Raw genomic sequence first — 24691 nt, forward strand, 5'->3', positions numbered from 1 at the left:
CTCCAGCACAGAATATGATTATCATTTATTTTTATCTTCTTTGAACTGTTAGGCAAAGCGTGGGGTCTCACTTCATTTCTCATCTCTCTGATTATCAGCCATTTTGGACACATGTTCATACATATTATTTGTTCTTTATTCTGTAACGGTTAACTTGTTCCTATCCTTAGCCCTCTTTAAAATGGAAATGTTTGCCTAATTCTTACTTATTTAAAAGAAAAAAGATGTTTAGGTCCTAAAAGCCGTTAACCCTTTTGTATGGCATATAGAAGGGAAATATTGTTCCTTCATTGTCATATACTTTTAAAATTTGTGTCATTTTTGGAAATATCAAATATTACATTTGTATATTGTATGAACGAAGGATATTTCCCTTATCGGGAGGAGGAAGAACCAAAGCCGACTGCAGTGGGCATTGGTGACCGGAAGACCAGCTGATCTGTGAGCTGACAGAGAAACAGGAAACCCTAGAGTGGAGGGAGGGGCACAGATTAGGGGAGGATGCCTACCAGTGCGTTTGGTCCACTGGGTAGGAGAGGGGTGGCCTGGATGCACAGGGAGAGTCTCCCAGGTGGTGGGTGCCCACCTGGTGGACATGGCGTTGGAGAAGGCAACATGGGTGTCCTCAGCTCGGAGAGGAGAGGCACCACCATAGCGTAGATGGCAGATTCAGGTGTTGGGAGGTACAGGAATGGCCCTTTCTCAGAGGCTCCAGATCTCAGTGGTCCTGATGGAGCAGGAGGAGGTGGGGGGACTCCAGGCTCAGCAGGGAGTGCCCAAGCGCTCTGGGGTCTTGGTGGGGCTGGCGGCAGCCATTGCTACTACTCCCATTGTACTGGTGGAGACCTGAGAAGCGGGGAAGGGGATTCAGAAGCACACTCACTGGCTGTTCCACACCTCTTTCTTCCGACCTGCTTCTGGCCCCATCCCCTTTCCATTGCTGAAGTCTCTCCTTCTCGACAGGTCCTCATCTCCTCCCTGCCCATGCTTCCCCCTTCAGGACAGAATGAGACAAAGTCCTATGGTGGGAGCTCTAGTGTGTGAGCTAAGGGCTCAAGGGTTGGGGGGACCCTTAGAAGGGACTTCATGGTGGGTAGGTCTGGTCTCTGATGCCAGGAATGAATACCTGTGTGTGTGTGCACATGTGTCTGGTACCTCTGTGTGCACACCTAAGGGTCAGTTAGGGAGGTCGCCTAAGGCTGGCCTCAAAACTGGACAACCCAGCTGCTGTGGGTGGACAGGACCCAAGGACATGAGTTTGAATGTCAAAGAAAATGGTGGCTTATAACAACCAAATGCATGGGCAGAGACGGGCTAGGTAAAAGAACATTTAAGTTGGTGTAAGTTACAACTGATACAATGCCGCCTATGTGACTCCTGGCTAGTTCTGCACTGCGGTGACTCTCTCCCAGGAGAGAATCTTCCCCCTGCTCCACTGGCCCCCAAGCCAGCCCAGGCTCCACTCACCTGGGCTCTGTGGGTCAGAAACAGGAGGAGAGCTGTCAAAGCCAGGATCTTGGTCACAAGGAATACACACAACAGCATCACGAAAGTGCTGCCCGACAAACTGAGGGAGAAGAAGGAAGGAGGGGAGGACCAGGCTGCGGACAGCAGCCCCTGAACTCAGCATGGGGCTGGAGCCTGTTTATGGGCCAGCCCCACCCTGAACTCACTCGGGTCAGCCACAGGGACCACCTAGAACAAAATCATGAGAACCCAGGAAGCTTGGGGTGGAGGGAGAGTTTGGCCAGGAGAAAAGAAATGTTCAGAGTTGTCATTTCTCTGGGTGACACTATCAGGGTGTACCACAGCTCCAATGGATAGGGAGCAGAAGAAAAGCTGAGGGGGAGAGCCTCCAGATCTGTAATAGGCAAACCAGGATGGGGACTACCCAGAGGTGCCCCTGGAGAATGTCTGAGCCCCAAAGGAGCCTTGGTTCAGGAGACGGAAGGCCCGGATGCTGGTCCTGCTGCTGTCCTGAAGTAGCTGAGTGACTCTGGACAGGCCTCATTTCTCTTGCCTGTGAATCAGCACTAAGAGAAGTTCTTGCATTCCTGATATGTATCTATTTCTGCTCCATCATGGGGGAAGTTTAGAGCCACTCCTTCACCCTTGCCAACTTAGCCCAGCTCTGAGCCGAGACCTTGGGGTCTCTTTCAGACCTCTATGTCCCCCTGGTCTCCTGAATCAGAGCCCACACAAGTCATCAGCTTCCCGGTCCCCTCCCTTTAGACAAGACCCCAGACTTACCAGTAATCAGAGCCACTGATGAAGGTTGAACTGGTTGTCACTAGAAAAGCAAGTGTGATTGATGACAACAGAGAAGGCAGTGGCAGCCTAGAGACCCCAGAGAAGAGGTCAGCCCCCAAAGCTTGAGAGGAAGAGGAGGAGGGGCCACAGCCAGCCCCCAGGGTCCCCCAGGCCAGAGCTGACTGGGGTCCAAGGACACAGAGCTTCTCAGAGTTGGTAGAAAGAGAGAGGAGGGGCTGGGGAAGGCCTGGGCTGAGAGAGAAGCTCACACTGGACCCCCAAACCCCCAAGGGCAGGGAGAGTCCAGATCACTCCTGTGGAGAGGACACAGACCACTTGTCCCAAAGGCCTGGCCCCTTCACCATCAGAGTCTCAAGACCCTTCTGGTCTTGCCTCAGACCCAGGTCCTGAACAACCCACATGTCCAGTCTGGGGGAGACCTAGGCCACAGGGCCCCACACAGACACCCTATACCTCCATGGGATGGCCAGTTCTGGGGATCGGTGGGTGAAGTTGGGTCGGAGCCATCGTGTAGACTGGGAATCTACACCCAGTGGGCCCCAAATTAGCTTATACCTGTTGGGACAGGACACCCAAGGATGGAGGTGATGGCCCAAATATGAGAACTGGGGACCTAACTGCCCACAGTCAGTATGGGAGCGAGCAGGGAAGTGGTAGGATTGGGTAAGCAGGGGAAGGAGATGAGGGGCTTCATTTCCCCGGGCACCCCAGGAAGGCCCCTTCCCTCCGTGAAGAGCTCACTTGAAGTCACCACCAGGCTGATGTTCTTGAGAATGTGGAGGCTCTCCTTAGGACCTCTGTCTACTCCACACCAGTAGGTTCCTGAACTCTTCTTCGTGATTTCCGTGATGATGACAATGAAGAAGCCAGCAGAAGGGTTGTCCCAGATAAAATGTGGAGGTCTTTGAGCCATTGCCTGGGGTCTGGTGCTGGTGACCAGCTTCAAGCAATAACCAGGTTTGGTTTCCTTACACAAGGTTTTATTCTTGTACTCACTTTCCAGGGGAGTGGACGGGCATTTCACAGAGACCGCCTGCCCCTGCACAGCCCACACCAGCTCACTCTCCTGGACTTGTGCCCAGGAACCTAGAAAACAAAAACTCAGGTCAGGCTAAGGAAGGGGACACAGCCACCCTCAAAGCATGACCCCAGACAGCCCTCCTGCCCTCCCTCTACCACCCTCCCATGGCACACTGCACTTCATCCACTCACCTCCAACTTCCCTCCCTCCCTTGCCCTGTTCCCCTGGAGCCACCCGCCTCCTGAGAGCCCCTTACCTGAGGCCAGCAGCAGCAGCAGCAGCAAGTATAGGGCCTCCCAGGTCATACTGGAGCGGTGCCTGGAGTGAGGGGTAGAGAGTGGCTACAGGACAGAGAGACCCAGGAGATGGGCCCAACTCTGCCCAGATGCCCCAGCCCATAGAATGCGAGATTGAGAAAGGAGAGGTCTTGATTGAGTAAGGGTGCAGCCTGCAGGGCGGTTTCTGTGGGCAGCGGGAAGGTAGGGGCCCCCTGGGGGAACCTTCAGCTGCTGGGGGCATCTCCAGCTTCAGCCTTGCTCAGCTGGATGGTCTAGGCACTGTGGGGTTGCTCTTGGTTCCCCTGTCCACCCCACAGCCCACCCAGCACTTATAAAGGGAAGTTAGATGGAAATAAGAGACCACCCTATTTCTTTCAATCTCGGTTCCTTTCCCTTCATCCTTTCAGAGGCCTGGCTTTTTCCACCCACCTCCAAAAGCCAGGGGAGAACTGGCCCAAGGCAGGTAGGGACTTTTTGAGGCCAGAGCCACCCTTAAGTACCTGTGGCCCCCAGGGAGAGCAGAGAGCCCCTGGCCTGGAGGGTGCGTGGTTGAAATAACATAGGCACACTTACTCTGCTCGTAGCCTCTCTTCGCCCTCTGAGATGTAACTATGAGTCTGGACCCATTACAATGAATAAGAACCATAGGAAAACGCCCCCGGGCTGTCCAACCCCAAGGCAAGCTCCCCACCTCTCACAGCACCCCCTCAGGCACCCCGATCATCGGCTCCAAGAAGTATGGCTCAGTATTCCACACCCGAATGCCAAATCCCAAATGTTCCATGTGCGGCGGTCTCTTAGTGAGTAGGTTTGTATGACGACCACAAGGGCGCCACAGGACACTGGATACAAAGTCCGTCTCCCTCCTGCAGTCATGAAAACTGGCTGTGGCGGTGTAAACAAACATGAAAGGGTGGGCTGAAGCTACTGAGGATTTTCTCTAAGTTGGACCTGGGCTGGTTGAGCCTCGCAGGCGCCTGAACTGTCCCCCTCTGACGAAGATCCCATTGGGGGGAGCAGAGGAGACGCCAGGGCCTCGGACCCCCAACTCTCCCTCGGACTCACAGCGCCCTGCCTGTCTCCCTTGGTTCAGGAGGCTTTGACTCCGAGCACCTTGGACAAACTTCCTTCAGGCGGTAGGAGGGAGTGTTTGAGTCGGGGGGTTCAGACTGTGAGGGGAATCTGCGTTTTCCATTTGGAAAGGTTACACGGGAGGTGTAAGAAAAGAGGGGATGGAATTTCAATTTTATGAAAACAGAGTAGGGGGAAAGGGACTTTAGGAAAAAGAGCAAAACCAGATTTGCAACTTAGAGTTTACAAAGCCTGGTCACAAGAGTGTTTGACTCTGGAAGTCCCAAACTTGTCTGTACCTTAGAGTCACCTCAGGCTCGTGGGGAAAAAATGCCAAGGCCTAAGCCACCAAAGCACCTAGCCCAGTGTGCTGCGGTCATGCCCCCCATGTGATCTCAGTGTGCAGACAAGAATGGGAACCACTGGTTTAATTTAATTTCCACAAAATCCTTGTGAAACAGTGGTCACTACCCCCTTTCACCATAGGGAAACTGAGGCACAAGGCGTCTTGGTGATTTCTTTAAGGTTCCCCGGTGAATTGGTGGCATCGCAGAGCTCCTTCTGCAGCTGGTGTCGCCCTCCGGCAGGACAGGGAGCACAGCGGGAGGTGGGCTGTGGTCGCAGGGCTCCCCTGGCTCAGGGGACCTGTCCCGCAGCGACATGCAGACGGTAAGAGAGCACTGTGGGGACGGACGGGCTGCCCTGCCCCCTGCTGGCTGGAGAGCGCCATTACCGGGTGAGATGTTCTGGAGTCTTCCCTTGCCCAAGGTCACCTTCTTCCTTCCTGCACTGCCCTCCCTGTGGTCCTCAAGTCCTTCTAACCTACTCTTTGCTGTATGACAAGGAGGTCCTCCCTTCGCAGCAAACAGGGAGTACTTGGCGGGTAGAGTCACCATTTCTCTGTGTTGTGAGCTCCCCACCAGTGTCTGTGGGGTGAACACCCTCCAGCGGAGCCGGGGACTTAGACTCCCCAAGGATGCAGACAGTGCCCAGCATCCAGGCTTTCAGAACTGTCAGAGCTCGGTGGCATCCCCAGGGATGGAAACCGCAGAGACAGGAACCCCAAATCACTCTCTGGTCCCCAGTCCTGAGAAGGGTCGCCTGTTCAGAGGTTCAGCTCTCCCGGGAAGAGCCTGGGTCACAGGGCTCCGTGGGAGCCGTGCTCTGGGAGATGGCCAGAAAGTGTGGGACTAGGGTTCACTGTCAAGGAATGGCACCGTCGGTGGCCCTCGTAAAGGAAACAGGCCTGGGTGGCCCCTGTTATCTCTGGAAAACCACTCCGTTGACCATCTAGAGAGGACCTGCCTTCTTCCTCCAAACCCAGGATTTGGGACAGGAGAAGAAGCTGGGAGAAGCTCAGACCACAGTGATCTCAGGAGGAGTAAGGAAGGGCAGCTCTACCTCCTCCTCCCTCTCAGCATGGCTGCAGGGACAGAGGGGACTCGGTTTCCCTGCCTGTAAAATAGGAATATTGCATCTTTTCTCCCACTGAGCCCATGAGGTCAATAGCTCTGGTAAACTTCTAATGGCCTTCCCTTAGGTGCTTTTTCCCCGGGTCTTCCAGCCTGGGGCCCTCTGGTCTGGGTCCCCTGCAGAGGTTTCCAGCAGCCCAGGAGAATGCTCAGGGCCAGGTGCCTCCGAGTTGAGTGGATCTGAGCTATTTCTTTCCCAACCCTGCCGACCACTGCTGCCCCCCGCCCCCACAAACACAGGATCGGCCTCATCACTCCTCCACACTTTGGAAAGCTCGGCTTTAATTCTGGCTCCTCCAGGGGCAGGGTACAGGGCATGCAGCCCACCCCACAGGGAAGACACTGCCTGGGGGGAGTCAGGTGGGTGACTCTTGTCTTCTAGGTGGAAGGAGGAGGCAAGGATTCCAGAAACTGAAAAAGGCCTGGAGGATTTGGTGACAACGGAAACCACACATTTGAAAGCCTTTTATAACTTTCCAGTTTGACCCAAATTTGGGACGGACATGAAACTCTAGCACCATTGATTCAAAGGTCAAGTTTATCAAAGTTTTACAGTATTCTACAATAGAGGAAAATACAAGTACCTGGAGGGTTTTTCTCAATTATAGAATTTTTCAATTTTTTTTCCCATCTTGACCATGATAATGGTTTAAACATATGTGGGGGGGGGCTTCATTTAAAGAAATGAACTTGCCCTTAATTTGACTCCAACAAGCACACAAGTCTCACAATAGTGAAACCATTAAGACAAGTCTGGTGTGGACAGAACGACGGCCCATCATTCTGGCTTCCTACCAGGTCATACTTTCCCCTCCTCTCTTCCTCCTTTTCCCCCTCAGGCTGCCATCTGCTCGGGTGTGAGGTCCCCTCTGGTGCTCGCTCAGGGGGCCAGTGCCCCACCTGCTGTCATCCACCTCACCCAGCCCTGTGTCTGAAATGGTTACTGTTGTTATAATTGATTATTTATTTTTAATGTTAAATTAAACATTGACTGTCTTACAATTTTCCACATAGTGCTTACTCTTACTATGACTTGATTATTAATTATTTGTATATTAATTTCCTCTCTCCTTTCTGCCTTCCCATCCTGGCAAACACCATTCTCTGAATATAAGCTGCATGACTGCTTTCTGTCTCAATCTATTCCCTGTGTCTGGAATGGTAGGCTCTTAGTAAATATTTCTTGAATGTACATGTGAATGAATGAACAAACTCCAAGAAAGGAGTCCTTGCTTGACCAAACCTTGGTCAGGCTCCTGAGCCTTCGTCTAGGCCCACCAATGCACTTCCTCATAAAGTCTAGTTTTAGCAAGAACCCTGCTCTTTCCACTGTCCTATGTTCCTTCTAAAGCTCAGCATGAATTGTGTGTCCTCCGGGGCTCAGGGACAGGGGGTGCAGCCCACCCTCAGGTGAAGACATGGATATCCTCGATATCAATACCCAACAGAGTTCTTCATCCTCCGCCACAGCCCGGCAGTGTCTGGTCAGCCCAGCCTGTCCTCAGCAAAGAATCCTGGGACGTCGAGTCGGTTTAGCCAGAACACCCCCCCCCCCCTTATTCCTGATGTTTTCTCTCAGTAATTTTCCATCCCCTGGCCCGCACCTCCTACCTGGCTGTAAATTCCCACTCACTTGTGCTGTATTCCGAATTGAGCCCAGTTCTGTACTGATGTGTCCCTTTCCCAACTGCAAGTCGTTCCTAAATAAAATCTCTTTTCACCACTTTCACTGCCGCCCGCCTCTGTTTTTCCTTTGACAGCTCTCCTTTTGTTTGTATGGGTTTTCAGCTAATATCTTTGAGTTTTTCAAGTAGACAACTACACAACCAGAAAATCGTGGTAATTTGGCCTATTATTTTATGGGTCCAATTTTATTTTCCCGTGTAAGTACAGTTGCCGGTACTTCCAGAAACGTGTTTAACAGTACGTTTGATATTGAGCGTCTTTATCTTGATTCCAGCCTTTAACATGATTCCTCACTAGCGTGGTATTGGCTGATTAATTCGCCAAACCATTTCTTTATTAGGAAAGCAATTTCCTATTTATAGAGCAGTAAAAGATTTGTCTAGGATGGATGCTGAATTATACCAAATGCTTTTCTGCAATCGATCAATATCTTCATATAATTTTCTTCTTGGACTTACTGAAATAGAATCAAGCATTGACCTAACTGTGACCTAACTGTGACCTAACTGTGACAGCCAAACACATTTGTACTCACATAATACAAGTGATTTAGTCATGAGACATTGTTCTTTCCATATACTCCTGTCTTTAATTTGCTATGCACACTTTTTTTTTTATTTTGGCGCTTTTGTGTGTGTGTGTGTGTGTGTGGTCAACCTTTTACAAGAATATAAACTTCTTCTTTATCTTGTTATAACCTGCCAGGAAGCATTTCATCTTTTTCCTCTTGTAACAGCTCGGATTTGGTGAGCATCATCTGTCTCCCGCAAGTATGTCAGGACTCACACCTAAATCAGCACCTCGATTGATTTGTAGGTAGATTTTTTAACACCCATACAAGTATCACACATGGTTAGTTGTAAGCTGGTGATTTTAAATCTTGACCTAATTCTAACTCACATCTTCTTCTTAAAAAAAGAAATTCATTGCTAGAAGGCAGAAGAGATGACCCCAAAGATATAGTTACTTCCTCGTCCCCAGAACCTGTGAGTATTGCCCTTCTATATAGCAAAAGATTGGTTAAATGAAGGGTCTTGAGAGACGACCTTTATCTTGGATTCTCTTGTGGGTCCCTAATGCAATCACCTGCCTCCTTATAGGAGAGAGAGGCTGAGGCAATTAGACAGAGTCTCACACGAGCAACAACGTGACTACGGAGGCAGAGATGGGAACGATGGGGCCACCGGCTGACAGCCAGCAGCAGCTGAAAGAAACAAGGAAGGATCCTTCCCTAGAAATTCTGGAGAGAGTGTGGCCCTAACAACACCTTGATGTCAGACTTCATGTCTCCATTTCTGTTAAGTAACCCAGCTTATGATTTGTTACAGCGGCCCTAGGAAACGAATACGTCATCCAATCACGAGTTTTACTTTTTGTGATTATAGTCATACGTTTTCTAATACGTTTTATATTTGGTGGTTTTTAAGGGTTTTTTTTTTTAAGATTTATTTTTAAGCGGGGTGCCTGGGTGGCACAGCGGTTAAGCGTCTGCCTTCGGCTCAGGGCATGATCCCGGGGTTATGGGATCGAGCCCCACATCAGGCTCCTCCGCTATGAGCCTGCTTCTTCCTCTCCCACTCCCTCTGCTTGTGTTCCCTCTCTCACTGGCTGTCTCTATCTCTGTAGAATAAATAAATAAAACCTTTAAAAAAAAAGATTTATTTTTAAGCAATCTCTACACCTAACTTGGGGCTGGAACTCACAACCCCGAGATCAAGAGTCACATGCTCCATCGACTGAGCCAGCCAGGCACCCCTATATACTTCATATTTGTGATTTCAACTGGTTTGTCATTCCCAAGTGAATAGAGAAGGAGCACCTGGGTGGCTCAGTCAGTTAAGCACTGCCTTCAGCTTGGGTCATGATCTCGGGGTCCTGGGATTGAGCTCCCTGTCGGGCTCCCTGCTCAGCGGGAGCCTGCTTCTCCCTCTCCCTCTGCAGCTCCCCCTGCTTGGGCTCTCTCTCTGTCAAATAAATAAATAAAATCTTTTTTTAAAAAAAGAAGTATTTCCTTTTAAAAATCTTTTCCCAGCAGCGTATTTACTCATTTCACCATATTTAAATTTTTTCATCTTTCTGGATAGTCTTATTTTTCATTATATGTCTATGTTCTATATCTTACACATATACATACTTAAATATAAATATGTTCTTGTAAAATATTTAACATGATATTCATGTTTTAAATTTATATTTAATTACACTGATGTAAATGTATTATTTATGTTACAACTCAATATATACACATCATAAATAATCAAATGATTGGAAATAATAGATTACTAATTTACCTAGATATAAGATCCACACACAAATATTAATTACACATATCTTCACAAAAAAACAAGCAATTACAAAATATGATTTCACAATGACGTCATGTTTGGTCAGCTTTGCCACCACGATGCAATAGTTATTTAAAGCTCTCTTTCTTTGGTTAGTCTCAGTGTTTACCACCACCATTTGTTGGCCCTTTTAAAAAAAATTAACTATCAGTGACGTGAAGCCAATATTCAAATCATTTTTGTCCAAGAAGGATGTTGGTTACTATCACGTGTAACACAGTCTGGTTTTCCCCCACAGGAAGGAGAGACATAAAAGCCATGAGTGACCATGCTTCCCCTTGTTCTCCACGGAAACTAATTTCTTTTTCTTTTCTTTTTTTTTTTAAAAAGAGAGAGCACACAAGTGAGGGGTGGGAAGCAGGAGAGGGAGAGGGAGAAGCAGGCTCCCGCTGAGCAGGGAGCCCAGACTCGGGATTCGATCCCAGGACCCTGGGATCATGACCTGAGCCGAAGGCGGAGGCTTCACCAACGGAGCCACCCAGGCGCCCCAGAAACCGATTTCTTGTCTTCTGATGTTTGATGTTGCAGCAGGAAGCTCCGAAGCCAAGGAGACTCGTTTCTCCTTCCTTTGGGAGTAGCTGTCTCTTCCTTCCCGTCTGGAGCTTGCAGGATTTTTCTTACAGAAGTGTGACAGGCATCACTATCGCTGACCAGTGTTCAGTTCCCCTTTGCCTCTGCATAAATGGAAAGCTCCTGTTTCTCAGCTCCTTGGTGACATGCCCGGCTAATGCAATGTGCACGAGTGGTGTGTCTCACTTCCCGCAGAGCCACTGAAGAGCCAGAGCTCCACTTTCCAGCACTCTCCTCCCTGGCTTGGGGACCAAAGACGCACATGCTGATGGGCACGTCCATGAAGTCAGGGTTCCTCAGATGCTGAGCGGGCCCACAGCGGACTCCCGCCCTGGACAGTGGTCTGGGCCGCCCTGGACAGTGGTCTGGGCAGGTGGGCTTCCCAGGAGCAAGGAGAAACATTCTTTGTGTGAACCCACTGAACTGGCATTGTTTGTTACTCCAGCAGGACCCGGCCCGGGGTTCTAAGATAGTTTGTATCTTTTTCAGCGATCATTAACGGAGAATCACATTTGTCATCCGACACTTAAGAAATTCTTTCTGCCACTCAGCCTCCATTTGTTGCTTGTGTTCTCACGCTTCTGGCCTCTCCCTCAGAGACACCATTACACACTGGTTGCCTCTCCGTTCCTGGTCATCTTCCATCTGTCGAGTCAGCAAGCTTTTCCTGTCGAGGGCCACATAGGAAATATCCTGTGCTTATGGGCCAGAGGACTTCAGTCACAATTCCTGAGCGGCCATTGTAGCATGACAGCGTCCCTAGATAACACAGGAATGAAGCAGCATGTCTGCATTTACTTTACCTACAAATTCAGGTGGCGAGTTAGATTTCGTTCAAAGGCTATAGTTTGCCAACCCTTGCCCTAAAAGGAGAGAGAAAAGAAAGAAAGAGTTAGATGTGGGGTCTAGAAAGAGAGCACTTTCAACACTGGATATGGCCAAGGGCGTTCCCAAGGGCATTCCCAAGGAGTAGGCCAAGAGATATGTCAGGAAGACAACTTTGCTGAAGGCCTAGGAGGAAGCTAGTCCAGACTGGGGCCAGAGGACATTAGACCACCTGGGGCTGGGCTGGAGGAACAAAGCCAGCCGATGAACTGATAGAGTCAAACATATGAAGGTGAGGGGCGCCTGGGTGGCATAGCGGTTAAGCGTCTGCCTTCGGCTCAGGGCGTGATCCCAGCGTTATGGGATCGAGCCCCACATCAGGCTCCTCCACTATGAGCCTGCTTCTTCCTCTCCCACTCCCCCTGCTTGTGTTCCCTCTCTCGCTGGATGTTTCTATCTCTGTCAAATAAATAAATAAAATCTTAAAAAAAAAAAACATATGAAGGTGAAATTTACATTTGGGATTAGAGTTTAGGGATGAATTGATGATGATGGCTAGAATATAAACTTTAAAATTAAGGCAATTAGTAACTTCATGGAAAACAAAAACCTGTACTACAAAGGAAATGTAATGATTATAAACTATATGACTGGACTATGAAAAAGACATATACATGCTCAGAAAGTATAAAATCTAAAAATTAATTTTATCAGTAACTCTATTTGACTATTCAGAGAATAAATGTGGAGGAAGGGACAGGCAGGAGCATGACGGAAGAGAGAGAAACCTCATCTTCCCTAGGGCACATTTCGTGGATAATACCTACCCCTGTCTAGGAGAGAAATATCGGTATAACAGTAAATACAAAAACTGCTTAAAAGAAACTCCCTAGGGGGGTTGCCTGGGGGGCTCAGTCAGTTGAAAGTCCTACTCTTGGTTTCAGCTCTGGTCACGATCTCACGGGTAGTGGCATCGAACCCTTCAGCCAGCTTTGAGCTCAGCAGGGAGTCTGCTTGAGATTCTCTCCCTCTGCCCCTCTCTCCACCCCTACACATGCTCACTCACTCTCTTTCTCTCACTCAAATAAATAAATCTTAAAAAAAAAAAAAGTGACTCCCTAGTGGGAAAGGGAGCTGGGGTGTAGAGTATTGGGCACCGAACTGCTGCATTTTCATGAACATGAGTTTGTAACCTACAATTCTTGGAGCTACAAGTTTTGAAGATACATATATGCGTGATTTTGATGAAATTTTGAAATAAAATAATACTGCAACAGCTATTGTACCCTTCTTCAATTCCTAGATTTAGAACTGCTGAGTCAAAGGTGATTTCTTTTTTGAAGTAGATTTGGATTAATCTGACTACACTGTCTTTCAGAAAGGTGGTTTCAATATGTTTACCCAGCAGAATATGCAATTGTCTTTTCCCTAAATTTCCCCAACGCTGGTTATCATCATTTCTCTTAACTCTTGTCAATCTGATGAGAAGAGTGGTTTTGTCCTTATTTTAATACTATTCACTTTGGATATGTTTTCCTTAACATTGTTCATTTGTATTTCTCCTGTAGAAAAGAAGCTGCTCGTAACTTCACCCCCTTTTCCTATTGAAATATTCATTTTCTCTTATTATTTAGAAGACTTGTTTTTCATATGAAATGAAATAACCCTTTATCTGCCAAATAGGAAGGAAACCTTAATTCACAGCCGTGATTTGCTTTTAAATGTTGTTTGTCATATCTGTTTATCATGTCCAAGTACATCTGTATATAGAATGACCAAGCATTTTTCCATATATTTTCTGGCACCAGGACCATGATTAGAAAGTTCTGCTCTAAATGACATAACTTTCATTTTTATTTCCTTTTAGAATTTCGCTGTACTGCTGTTCCATGTCTACATATATCATTAAAAGTCAAGCACATATGATATCATGGATGTTGATTCTTAATAATGACATTTGCTGAAGAGATACCATGTAACAGGCACTTCTGTAAGTGTTTGGAAGGGTTTACTCATTTATTCCCAGAATAATCGTATTAGTGATCCATCATTATCTATTTAAGAAAGGAGGAAACTCAGACTTTCAGAGGTTTAGGAGTTTGCTCAAAAACTTCCTGTCCCCTGGGCACCATGGACCCATGCTGACTCAGCAGAGAACAACTCAGAGCCAACCCCAAGCTGGAGGGATATAGAGATAGCAGAATATGGACAAAGAGTGATCTTGGGGGGCTGCAGGGGGGAGGCATCCCTTCCCGGTGGTCAGCAGCAACCAGACAAAGGGAAAATCGCTGTGGGAAACATTTGCTGCACGCCCTCACACAAAGGGACACACACCTGTGCCAGCCAGGACCAGAAACTCCCCCCCTTCAGAAGGGTGCCCCCCACCCCTGCATTTTGTCTGTAATTGGGTTTGGAGAAGAAACACAGAGACCAGCCCAAGGCCAGGAAACTAACCATGGGGCGCTCGCAAATGCATATGGTTTGGTTTCCTGTACTGTCTGTGGGCCAGTCTTCAGCAGAAAGGCCCCGTCAGAAGTCAGGAAGCTGGTCTGGGTACATCTTCACGTCACCACATGACTTTGAGCCGGTCACGGACAGATCTGGGCCTCAGTTCCCCTGTGTGGGAGGAAAAAACACCACCACCACCACCACCTCCCTCCCAAGCCCCAGGTGGAATTCGGAGAGAGCACAAACACACACACACACACACACACACACACACGGGGTAACTAACTCCTGCAAGTGGGTAGTGGGCGAAGCCTGAACTTTCCTTCTGGCTTCGCAACTCCATCCTGCTTTTCCCCGGGAGTCTCTAGGCCAGAGAGCCCGCGGCCCTCCTGTATCCCTTCTCTTCTTGTCTGTCCCTTTGCCCTTATCCTCAGTCTCTGCTCACCCCTGCAAGGAGCAGGGCTCTGCACCCAGGCGGAGTGGGGAGCAGGAGTCAGGGGGCGGGGCCACAGGGGACTTGCAACCAATACCCTCAATAGCTTCAAAGCCCCTCTTCAGTCCTGGGATTTGTGCAGGGCTCCCTGCAGCAGCTGCTAGGCGCGGAAAGGCCCTGGTGGCCGCATGTGGACTTCACATGTCAGCCCTGGGCGTCCTGACCTCTCTCTCTTGTTTGTTTGTTTGTTTGTTTGTTTTATATAAAACCTCTTTGTAAATTGCACCATTTTTTAAAGCGTTAGCATTCACTCAAGAAAGAGATGCCGGAGTCCCGGATCTGTCTGTGTGGCGATTACACAGCGCCCACAGGGTGCGGAGTTGAAGATTTAGAGGTGATTGGTGGTCCAGGCTCCTGTGCTCCACCTCCCCCCCGCCCCCACATTGACCTGTCCCTGCCACCAGCCCAGCTCTCTTTGCTCCTAGCCTCACTCTCCCCTTCTTTGTCAGGGACCCTCCCTGCACTTTCTTACTGGTATTGAAACTCCGCTTGTTCTCCTCTCCCCTCCAGCACCCATAACACCTCCCACGGTGGAAACGCGTCACTGACTCAGCAGGCAGGACTGGGCATGAGGTTTCTGACCACTCTCAGGGCCAGTGGGGTTTAGGGTTTTTTCTCAGACCTCTGAGTGCCCCTGAGCTTGTCATCCACCTTCAGCGTGGCTTTCCCTGGAGAGGGGGGCAAAGCCAGGGTCCTACAAGGAAGAGACAGTGCACAGAGAGGCGGATGGGCAGCTGGCTACTTGACCACAGCTTCCTCCTGGACATCCCAGCTCCTCCCCCAAGGGCAGGCCCAGACGGGAAAGGGGCAGCTGGGCACAGAGGAGAAGAGCAGCCTCTATGGAGATGCAGGAGCTGTGCGCCAAGCAGGGCTGTTGCCTCCACATCCAGATTCGCACCTGCCCCTGGAGGTCCCTGCTTCCCTCTGCCCACAGCCAGCTCTCCCCAGGTCTCCCACTCCCCAGGCTGGCCTTGGTCTTTCTCCTTTTGTCTATCTCGGAAGTGCTAGAAAAGCTGAGCAGAGTCAGACCAGCTCCTGGTTCCCTCTCCCCAGCATTCCTCATGTCTCCTGCCTCCAGCCCACAAGGAAAGGGCCAGAGGGTCTGGAGAGCCTCACTCCTGCCCCTGCTGCTGCTGCCACTGCTGATCCCAGGTGAGGAGGAAGGGAAGAGTGCGGGGAAGATAGGAGGCGCTGTGGGGACATTTGGGACTATGGGACATGGATAGGGGGTGCTGTGGGGACATTTGGGGCTATGGGACATGGATAGGGGGTGCTGTGGGGACTTTTGGACTATGGGACATGGCACTAGTGCTCTGAGCCCAGGGGACGGCTGGTAGGAGCTGGTGCTGGTGTGGCCCTGACGTGCAGCCTGCTCTCCAGGCTCGTGGGCACTACCAGAGGCTCATCATCTTCACCGAGTGGCGGGGCAGACGCTTTCTGTGTCGTGCCAGTACCCCCCCAAGGGCTGGCCCTACGAGAGGAAGGGCTGGTGTAAGGAGCTGTCGGCATTCAAGTGCACCAGGCTAGTCACCACCTCCAGTCCCGGCAGGCTGGTTCAGGCCTCTCGATTCTCAATCTGGGACAACCCTAGCGCTGGCCTCTTCATTGTCACCATGACTGGTCTGAAGGAGGAAGACTCGGGACACTATTGGTGTAGAATTTACCACGCTTCCAGCAACTCTGTCTCTAAGTCCATAAGATTCTATCTGGCAGTGTCTCCAGGTAAGCCCCTTCCTGGGGGTCCCCTCACACCCTTCTGCTGCCTCCTGGTTTTCTAGTCCCCCCATCTGGTTCTTCTGGGAAGGCTGTTGGGAACAGGTGCACACACACACACACACACCTCATTTGCTGTCCGTCTTGATGATTTACAAGCCTCCTAAAAGACGCTCAAACAGATCACTTGAGCATGCTGACCAGCCTGATCTCCTATGACCTGGCCACAGGGGAGCCCGACACTGCCCGGCATTTTTAGAGAAGGTGCCTGTACTGGCACGTAGTAGGTGCTGGTAAATGTCTGGCCACTGGCCACAAACCACCCCCGCCATGCTGGTAGCATGTTGGGCTGTCCATTCCTCCTGGCCCAGGTCAGCAGTCAGCAAACTGGTCTGAAAGCCCAGGATGGTTTTTAGATGATTGGGAAAAAAAGTAAAAGAAAAATAAGATTCTGTGACACATGAGAATTATAGGAAATCCAAATTCAGCGTCCAGAAATAAAGGTTTTTTGGGAACACAGCCATGCCCATTTGTGTATCTATGATCTAAGGCCATTTTCATGCTACAGGAGGGAAGTTGAATAGTTCCAACAGAGACCATATGGCCCACAAGCTAAAAGTTCAGTTATAAAAATGGACATCATTGGGGCGCCTGGGTGGCGCAGTCATTAAGCGTCTGCCTTCAGCTCAGGGCGTGATCCCGGCGTTCCGGGATCGAGCCCCACATCAGGCTCCTCCGCTGGGAGGCTGCTTCTTCCTCTCCCTCTCCCCCTGCTTGTGTTCCCTCTCTCGCAGGCTGTCTCTATCTCTGTTAAATAAATAAATAAAATCTTTAAAAAAAAAAGAAAAAAATGGACATCATTGTTCATTGCAAGTGTGGCTGTAGGTGATGGGTGTAGTTGCTGGCCATTCTAGTCGTAACGTTGCGGGGCCTCAGTCACAATTGAGCGAAAACTTAGAAGTGAAATAGCAATTTCCCGTACTAAATGCCATCCACACTTTTTTTTAATAATTTTTATTTTGTTATATTAGTCACCATACAGTACATCCCAGCCATCCACACTTTGAACAAACCCCCTGTATGTCCACGTTGAAGGATTTTAACGTGACAAAGGAGCATTCTCCTTGCTTGTTGGCTTACCTAACCTGAATAGCACGAAGACACCATAACTCTTCAGAGAAAATACTTTCAAAATTGTTTGAATGCTTTGTTTTACTAACACTTACAATAGAAATCCAGTCTCACAGAGTTATGCTGACAGAAATCCAAGAAGGAAGTTTAAATCAATTTCCACACGCTCAGTATTTTTATTTTTAATTTTTACAAAAGGGAACGAGTGATGCTATATTTTCAAAATGCATCCTTCATCCTTCATCAGCAATGTGTTCCCAAATTTATCCTATAAAGTTATGTTTATATTTAAAATATCTTTTCATGAAAAAATGGTTCTGGATTTATGAACGTCCTATCACATATCTTCTTCAGGCAGAAAATAAAATTCAAAACTTTCTGTCAAACTCTTAAGGTTTTTCCACAAGTATTTGTGCAGATATGCAATATCAAGATCATCCCCTGTTTTGTTGATAATTGTACCAAATTAAGAACACGCTATAACAACTCATAGAAACTTCTTCTAAACCTCTAAGTTTTGTTTTTGCCCTGAGATTTTGTTTGCCATTGAAAAACACGTTGCATTCTTCCCTCGCATTGGAATAACCTCAAAGCCGTAATATCAACAAGGCTGACTGCGTGATTCACATCTTTAAAAAGTTCGTCATAACTTGGTTTCTGTCTTGCCGAAACATAAGGAGCACTTTTCGTAGATCAAACGTTCTCAACAGATCTCTCCCCTCGGTAATCACTCCGAACTTAGCATGCAATGACAGCCATGCAGGGTTTCCACATTATCACGTAATAAAGAGAATGATTTCACATTCAAGGCATTCATCTTTGAGTAATTCACAATTTTTACCACTTTGGAAAGCACACGGTGCAGGTCAGCTGGCACTTTTTCATAGAAGTCTCCTTAATCTGAGTGACCGTTCCAGAATGTCCTCTTGCCCAAACAGCTACACCCATCAAAACACATTCCTCCAGAAAAATGGAGCCCCAGACCCCTGGTGGATACTGTGACCCTTCATAGCTCTCCTCAGTTCAGGGTTAGTTGTGTTTCTGACAAAGAAGGAATACCTTCTTTTCATCCTGTTCAAAATTGCACGTATGGTACAGAGAAGAGCTAAGTTTGCAGTATGTTTGCATTTTTCAAGTTGCCCCGAAAAATACTTTGCTAGTTTGACTTGTTCCAGGAGCTGGTCTTCCTTCTCGTTGGCCAATTCCTGACAATGTGGAGCTCACGTGTCAATAGAAAGGGATATTTAAGCCCCCTTCCTTGCCAGATGATCGCAACACAGAGGAGCACACGCCTCTGACACATCTTCCAATAACGTTTGACAACTGTGGATAGACACTCTGTCTTTGCAACACAAAGCTGCCACTTTACCAGAAGCCCACAGAACACTAGAGTTTGCATGTGGTATACTGACTGCTTTAAAGAACTTCATAATTCAATCCTCTTTAAAAAAAAAAAGTTTACTTTGAATTTGTGGTTTTATGTTTTCCATGTACGTGGTACTTGTTTCCATGATGTCTTTGTTCATTAGATAACTCACTGGGTTTTAGTAGTTCACCATGCATCGTAACTATGACACTCACACTACAGGAGAGTGTCATTGTTTCCCATGGCTGTCGGCACAAGTATCCACAAAGGTTGTGGCTTAAAACCACACAAATTTATGATTTTACAGTTCCACAGATCAGAAGTCTGGAAGGTGTCTCACTGGGTTAAAATCAAGGCGTCAGCAGGCTCTGGTCCTTCCTGGAGGCTGTTAGACAGAAGTCACTTCTTGCTCATTCCGGTCTTGGGCAGAATCTTGTTCCTCGTAGCTATAGGACCGAAGTCCTGTCTTCTTGCAGATTATGGACTTTTCAGCTTTCGCAGCTTCCAGAGGCTGCCACATTCCTTGGCTTGTGGCTCCCTTCCTCTGCCCTCAAAGCCAGAGGTCCTTTCCCAGCTGCATTTCTCTCTGACTACAGTTGGGAAACACTCTCTGCTTTTTTTTTTTAAGATTTCATCCATTTATTTGACAGAGAGAGAGCGAGAGCATAAGCAGGGGGAGAGGCAGAGGGAGACAGAGAAGCAGGCTCCCGCCAAGCAGGGAGTTGGACTCAGGGCTCAATCCCAGGATCCTAGGATCACGACCCAACCCAAAGGAAGACGCTTAACCGACTGAGCCACAGGAGCCCCCACTCTCTGCTTTTAAATACTAATCATTAGATGGGGCACCTGGAATATCTCTCCACCTCAAGATCTTTTTTTTTTTTTTAAGATTTTATTTATTTATTCGACAGAGATAGAGACAGCCAGCGAGAGAGGGAACACAAGCAGGGGGAGTGGGAGAGGAAGAAGCAGGCTCACAGCAGAAGAGCCTGATGTGGGGCTCGATCCCAGAAAGCCGGGATCACGCCCTGAGCCGAAGGCAGACGCCCAACCGCTGTGCCACCCAGGCGCCCCTCCACCTCAAGATCTTTAACCTTAATGGCTTCTGGAAAGTCCCTTTAGCCACGTAGGGTGACATTCACAGGTTCCTGGGGTTGGGACACGGACATTGTTCTGCCTACCACAGTGAAGGATTGCATTTTCAAGTAAAACCAGTGCAAACCCTTTGGAATAACTTCAGAAGGGAAAGCATCTTTGGAATTAATTCTACTATCATCGTTCGGTGTTTTATTACTGCAACGTGCAGAAAAGAGATGGCTTTTCTTGACAAAAAGCTCGGTGACTTTTGTTTTGCTGTTCATTAGTCCTTGAGTGAGCTAATCACTACTCTCCCTTAGCTAATCATGTTAAACTCTGAATTTTTTTAAAAGGATAGATTTTAAAAAGGATAGATTGACTCCAATCATTGACTCCAATAATTATAAAAATAACAAATTATAAAAATGTTTTTTTCAGGTGTTTATACACTTTCGGGCTAGAGTCGACCAACTAGTGTTCAAGTGTCATCATCCTCTCTGCTGTCATGTAGCTTGCCCCATAGGGAGCCCTCCATGACAGGGTGACAACACCCAAATTGGTCTATATCCTGTTCAACCAGGCCAGTTTACCAATCTCATGCTTGGACCTTGAGGCAATGTCAGGGCGACGTAAAAGTTTCAAGATCCTTACTCCCGATTTCTATACTCACCTTGTGCCGGCAAGCTGGACCAGTGTCAGCCCATATATTACACGCTGTAACTCAGGACTAGAATTTCCCCTGAGGGTCCTGAGGCCCTGCTCTGGGTTGGGACTAGGGGCTGCTCCCGGTCATCACTCCGGGCAGCCTCAGGGTTATGTCCACATGTGCTGTGCGTTGGCCTGGGACTTTCTCCAGGGAAGTCCCTGGCCATGGGGTGTCCCAGCATCAGGCACCCTCTCCTCCATGCCTCCTCAGCCCCTGCCCCTCTCTTTTCCTCAGCTTGGGGGAGACTGTCCCCCTCATGGGCCCTGGGTGAGGACACTGGGGGTCCTCAGCTCTGGTCACAATGTTGGGGCTGACACCACCTGTTTCCCTTCAGGGCTTCACCCACCCCCAATAATTATTGTCCTCTCTGTCTCCTTAATAGCCCCCATCACCTCAGAGGTGACCTTCCACCAGCCTCCATCAAGAGCTCTTAGCACTGGTAGGTCTGGGGTCTTTCTGGGAAGGCAAGGCAGTGGGGATGGGGGGCAGGTAGCTCACAGTTTCAGAATCAAGAGGGGGCCCCATAAAAGGTATTTAACTGGGCCATTGAGGCAACAGGGCCTGCAAAAGGGACTAGGGTTCTGCTGCAAAACCAGGAAGGACAGGGGTGGGAAAGCAGGAGGGGCCCCCTTCCCCTAACAGCCCCAGAAGTATGAATAAGGGAACGGATGCCAGAGATGAGAGCCGCTTAAGACAGTGACCATTCCTACACTTGGGAGGCTGGGAGCTACAGAGTGCCCTTCCAGAAGTGTAGAAATGCTGGAGGGAAGCCCAGGCCTCTTCCCGGACCCAGGAACACCCCACAGGCACGGGCCAGAGGCTGAGCCGCAGTTCTGTCTTGGTCTTGAGCCAAGGGACTTCACAGCCTGGTCCCGCCCCCACGGACTGTTTTTTAACGGAGTTGATGGGCTTCCATTCCCAGTCCAGCCCAGGCCCCTGTTCCAGCTCTGCTGCTCACCACAATGGAGGTGCTGTCCCATCTGCTAACGAGGGCTCTTTCTCTCTCCCTGACAGTACCTGCCTCCACCCAGGCCATCGGGGCTTCTGGTAAGCTGGTCTCCTCACCGACCCAGAGCTCTGTGCCCCCCACCGGAAGAGCCAGAGAGGCCCCTAGGGCTTCCTCTGCCCTGACTGCCCCTTCACAGTGAGTTCAGGGTGGGACCTCACCCAGACGGCCCCGGTTCAGGGGCCCACAGGTGAGAGCTGCCACCCCAACCCGCTCCTCTCCCCTTCTTGTCCCCTGTCCTCCAGGCAACAAAACTCCACCCTCCAGTCTCACCCCACAGCCCCTAGCGCTCTGGTCCCCGTGCTCTGTGCACTGCTTGTGGCCAAGAGCCTGGTGCTATCAGCCCTGCTTGTCCGGTGAGTAGGTTTGGGGGGGCTTGGGGAAAATGGAGCGGGTAACGGCTTCTGTCCCTCGACCCCTGGTCAAGCAGGGCATCAGCCAGCAAACACAGAGGCAGGAAAAATTGTACCCAATGGGGCCGTCCAAATGGGTCCCTCACGGACTCCCTGCATCCATCATGCGTGCTCAGACAGCTCCCCTACGTCTTTCTCAGCCTGGGATGCCTTGTCTGCATTTCTCCCTCTGTGTTCCCCTCGTCTCTTCTCCTTCTCCTCCTTTCCTTCCCCTGCCCCTCTCCCCGTTTTGATTCCTCCCTCCTCCTGTACCACTGACCTATATATAACCTCCCACCACCTGACCGTCCAGGAAGGCCTGCCCACAGCCACCAAACCAGGGCACCATCCCAGGGCACAGCCCTTTCCCAAGTGGTGAGGGAGAGAGGCTGTGCACAGGAGGGAGAGCTGTGCCCTGGGGAGAAGGGAACAGCAGGAGGGGGAAGGTAGGTGGGGCTGGGGGAAAGGCAAGACAGAGAGTCTCCTGAGACAGGGACTGAGCAGGCAGACGGCAGGCTGCTAAAGGAGGGACGAGCTGTGGGGACAGGGAAACAGGGTCAAAGAGTGGATTTGAGTCTCTTCCTGTATTTCTCCCCCCAACTCCATCTCAGAGCCTTAAGGATTCCACACGTGCAACATAGAGGGAGATCTCTGATGCGCCCAGCTCAGCCCAGACCCCAGGCCTTGGGGTCCAAGAAGGATGGCCAGTACCCCCCAGGCCCCCGGGGAGCTCTTCCCTGGCCTCTGAACCCTTCACTCACTGCAAAGAAAAGGCAGAAGTCCCCCAGAACTTGATCCAAGACCCTTGGCTACACCGCTCATTCCAGGCCTGAGGATTGCCCAGCCTGGCCTCCTCCCAAGATCCAGGCCCACTCATTGCTCACACGCAGTTGGCATTTGGGCCAGCAGCATCCAGGAATGGGAGCCAAAGGCCAGTGCAGCAGCTATCCACCACAGCCGGGCCAGCGCTGTGGGCAACTCTGACTCCTCTCCCCACCCCCTCCTCCCCAGCCCTTCTCCTCATCCCCGTGCTCCCCTCTCTCCCTCGTCCTCTCCTTCTCCTCCTCCTTATCCCCCTTCTTCTCCTCCCCCTGCCCCTCCTATCTGTAGCCCTATAGCTCAGCCAAGATCCCAGGTCACCCCCAACATTTCTGTCCCCATCTCCATTTGCTCAGCCACACTCTGCCAAGACCCTCTGTTCTGCTTCTCTCTGTTGTTTCTGCCTCTCCCTCCTCTGCCTCCCTCCTTGCAAATCTTCACCACCAGGCACTTGTACCCAGGCCAGTCTGTCAGTTACCTAACGGGTGTCCTGCCTCTGGATCCCACCTCCTAGATTGCTCCCCCTTACCCACCCCTTCTCAACAGCACCTCAGTGCACTCTTACTGCATGGGAGGTGGAGTCCGGTGTCATGTTTGGGGCCTCATGCTCTGCCTGGTTCGGCAACCCCTCGTCACCATGTCACTGTGCACCTCTCCCCCATCTGCCCTCACTGCCACCAGGATGGCTGCAGGCTCTGGAGAGAAGTGACCCTCCCTTTCCCTGCACAAGCTGAGTGGGAAACCAGCCTGGACTGACCCCCGGCACTGCCCCTCCGAGGCCTATTGTCTCTCGGACACGTACTCTTTCAATGTCAGACTTTCCAGACTGGGCCTCTTTCTTTTCCTTCCCGTTCTTCATCTATTTTCCTTTACTCCTACTTTCTGGGAAATTCCTCAAAGTTACATTCCAGTTCTTCTATTTGAAGATTTACTATTTACATCTTAAAATTTCTACACAGTCCGTTTGTTCTCTGAAAGTTCCTTTATAGCATGCATGTTTTCCTTGGGGATGCCATTTTTTCTTGGGCAATATGAAAGTTTTCACTTTTGAGGGTTTTTTTCTTTTTTTTTAAGCCTTGTGTATCTTCTGTTTCCTTCAAATACCTTTTGGTATCTTCTGTTTTCTCCTTTCATTGACCTCTGTCTTTCCTCAGAACTTTCTGGAAACCTCAGCTGCTTTTTGGCAGCCCGTCAGGAGTTAAAAGCTTAGATGCTTCATGTGTGCTACCGAGATTTATGGATTCTACACTGATTTGGCAAGGGCATTGTTAGGGACTGTTATGTCCCCCTCTCTCCGTTCATGTATTGAAATCTCTACCCCTCCCAGATGATGATATTTGTAGGGGACCTTGGAGGTGACTGGCTCATGAGGGCAGAGCCCTCATGAATGGGGTTGGTGCCCTCATGAAAGAGGCCCCACAGCGTTCTCTGGCTATTTCTACCGTGTGAGGACACAGTGAGTAGACAGCTCTGCGTGAACCAGGAAGGTCTCGCCAGACATGGAATCTGCCGGCAACTTGGCCTTGGACTTCCCAGCCTCCGGAACTGTGAGAAATAAATGTTTTGTGAGCCACCGAGTCTATGGTATTTTGGGCACAGCAGCCCAAGTGGACTAAGACAAGTCTCGCTGCGTTTCTTTCTCTTTGACAGCTCAGCTTCTCCAAAAAAGCTCTTTGAACTGTCCTCCTGGGGGTGGAAGCCTGGTTCTAGGCACCAAGTGTAGCAAAGCAAAGGAGCATCTCTGCCCAGCATCGGTTTTCGCTCACTTGGGCCCCAGGTGGAAGACACTGTCCCTCTCCGCGGTGCCTGGAGCCCTGAGCGGGCGTCTCTGTGACTCACCCTCGTCAGAGACAAACCTGCAGGTGGTCTGCGGAGTGTGACGTGTGGAAGGAGAAAGGATGTGGGCAGTTGACCCACTCGCTCTGTCTCAGGGGAGGCAGAGAAGGGTCAGAGTCCAACTGCTTCTCAACCCCAGCCCCCACTCATAGCCTGCGTCCTGAA

At 49.8% G+C, this 24691-nt stretch overlaps 2 protein-coding genes across 2 annotated transcripts in view; one reads left to right on the plus strand and one right to left on the minus strand.

The window, feature by feature from the left end:
* Positions 1 to 3697, minus strand: part of LOC103664097 (natural cytotoxicity triggering receptor 2-like) — a 4104-nt gene extending 407 nt beyond the window's left edge. The window contains exons 1-5 of the mRNA XM_008691921.2: positions 3549 to 3697; positions 3013 to 3357; positions 2251 to 2290; positions 1468 to 1567; positions 1 to 846 (exon numbers count right to left, since the gene is read on the minus strand). The exon at positions 1 to 846 is cut by the window's left edge and continues 407 nt beyond it. Of these exons, the coding sequence (XP_008690143.1) occupies positions 763 to 846; positions 1468 to 1567; positions 2251 to 2290; positions 3013 to 3357; positions 3549 to 3597 (618 nt within the window). The 5' untranslated portion in view covers positions 3598 to 3697 and the 3' untranslated portion in view covers positions 1 to 762. The remainder of the gene's footprint in view (positions 847 to 1467; positions 1568 to 2250; positions 2291 to 3012; positions 3358 to 3548) is intronic.
* An 11628-nt stretch (positions 3698 to 15325) lies between these two features.
* Positions 15326 to 22666, plus strand: LOC103664171 (natural cytotoxicity triggering receptor 2). Its single transcript, XM_040643432.1, has 6 exons — positions 15326 to 15428; positions 15849 to 16202; positions 21488 to 21617; positions 21677 to 21835; positions 22322 to 22326; positions 22485 to 22666. The coding sequence occupies exons 1-6, from the start codon at positions 15326 to 15328 to the stop codon at positions 22664 to 22666; spliced, it is 933 nt and encodes a 310-aa protein (XP_040499366.1).
* Positions 22667 to 24691: the final 2025 nt, after the last annotated feature.

The sequence above is a fragment of the Ursus maritimus genome, unplaced genomic scaffold (assembly GCF_017311325.1).
Source record: "Ursus maritimus isolate PB19 unplaced genomic scaffold, ASM1731132v1 scaffold_29, whole genome shotgun sequence".
NCBI classification, from domain to species: domain Eukaryota; kingdom Metazoa; phylum Chordata; class Mammalia; order Carnivora; family Ursidae; genus Ursus; species Ursus maritimus.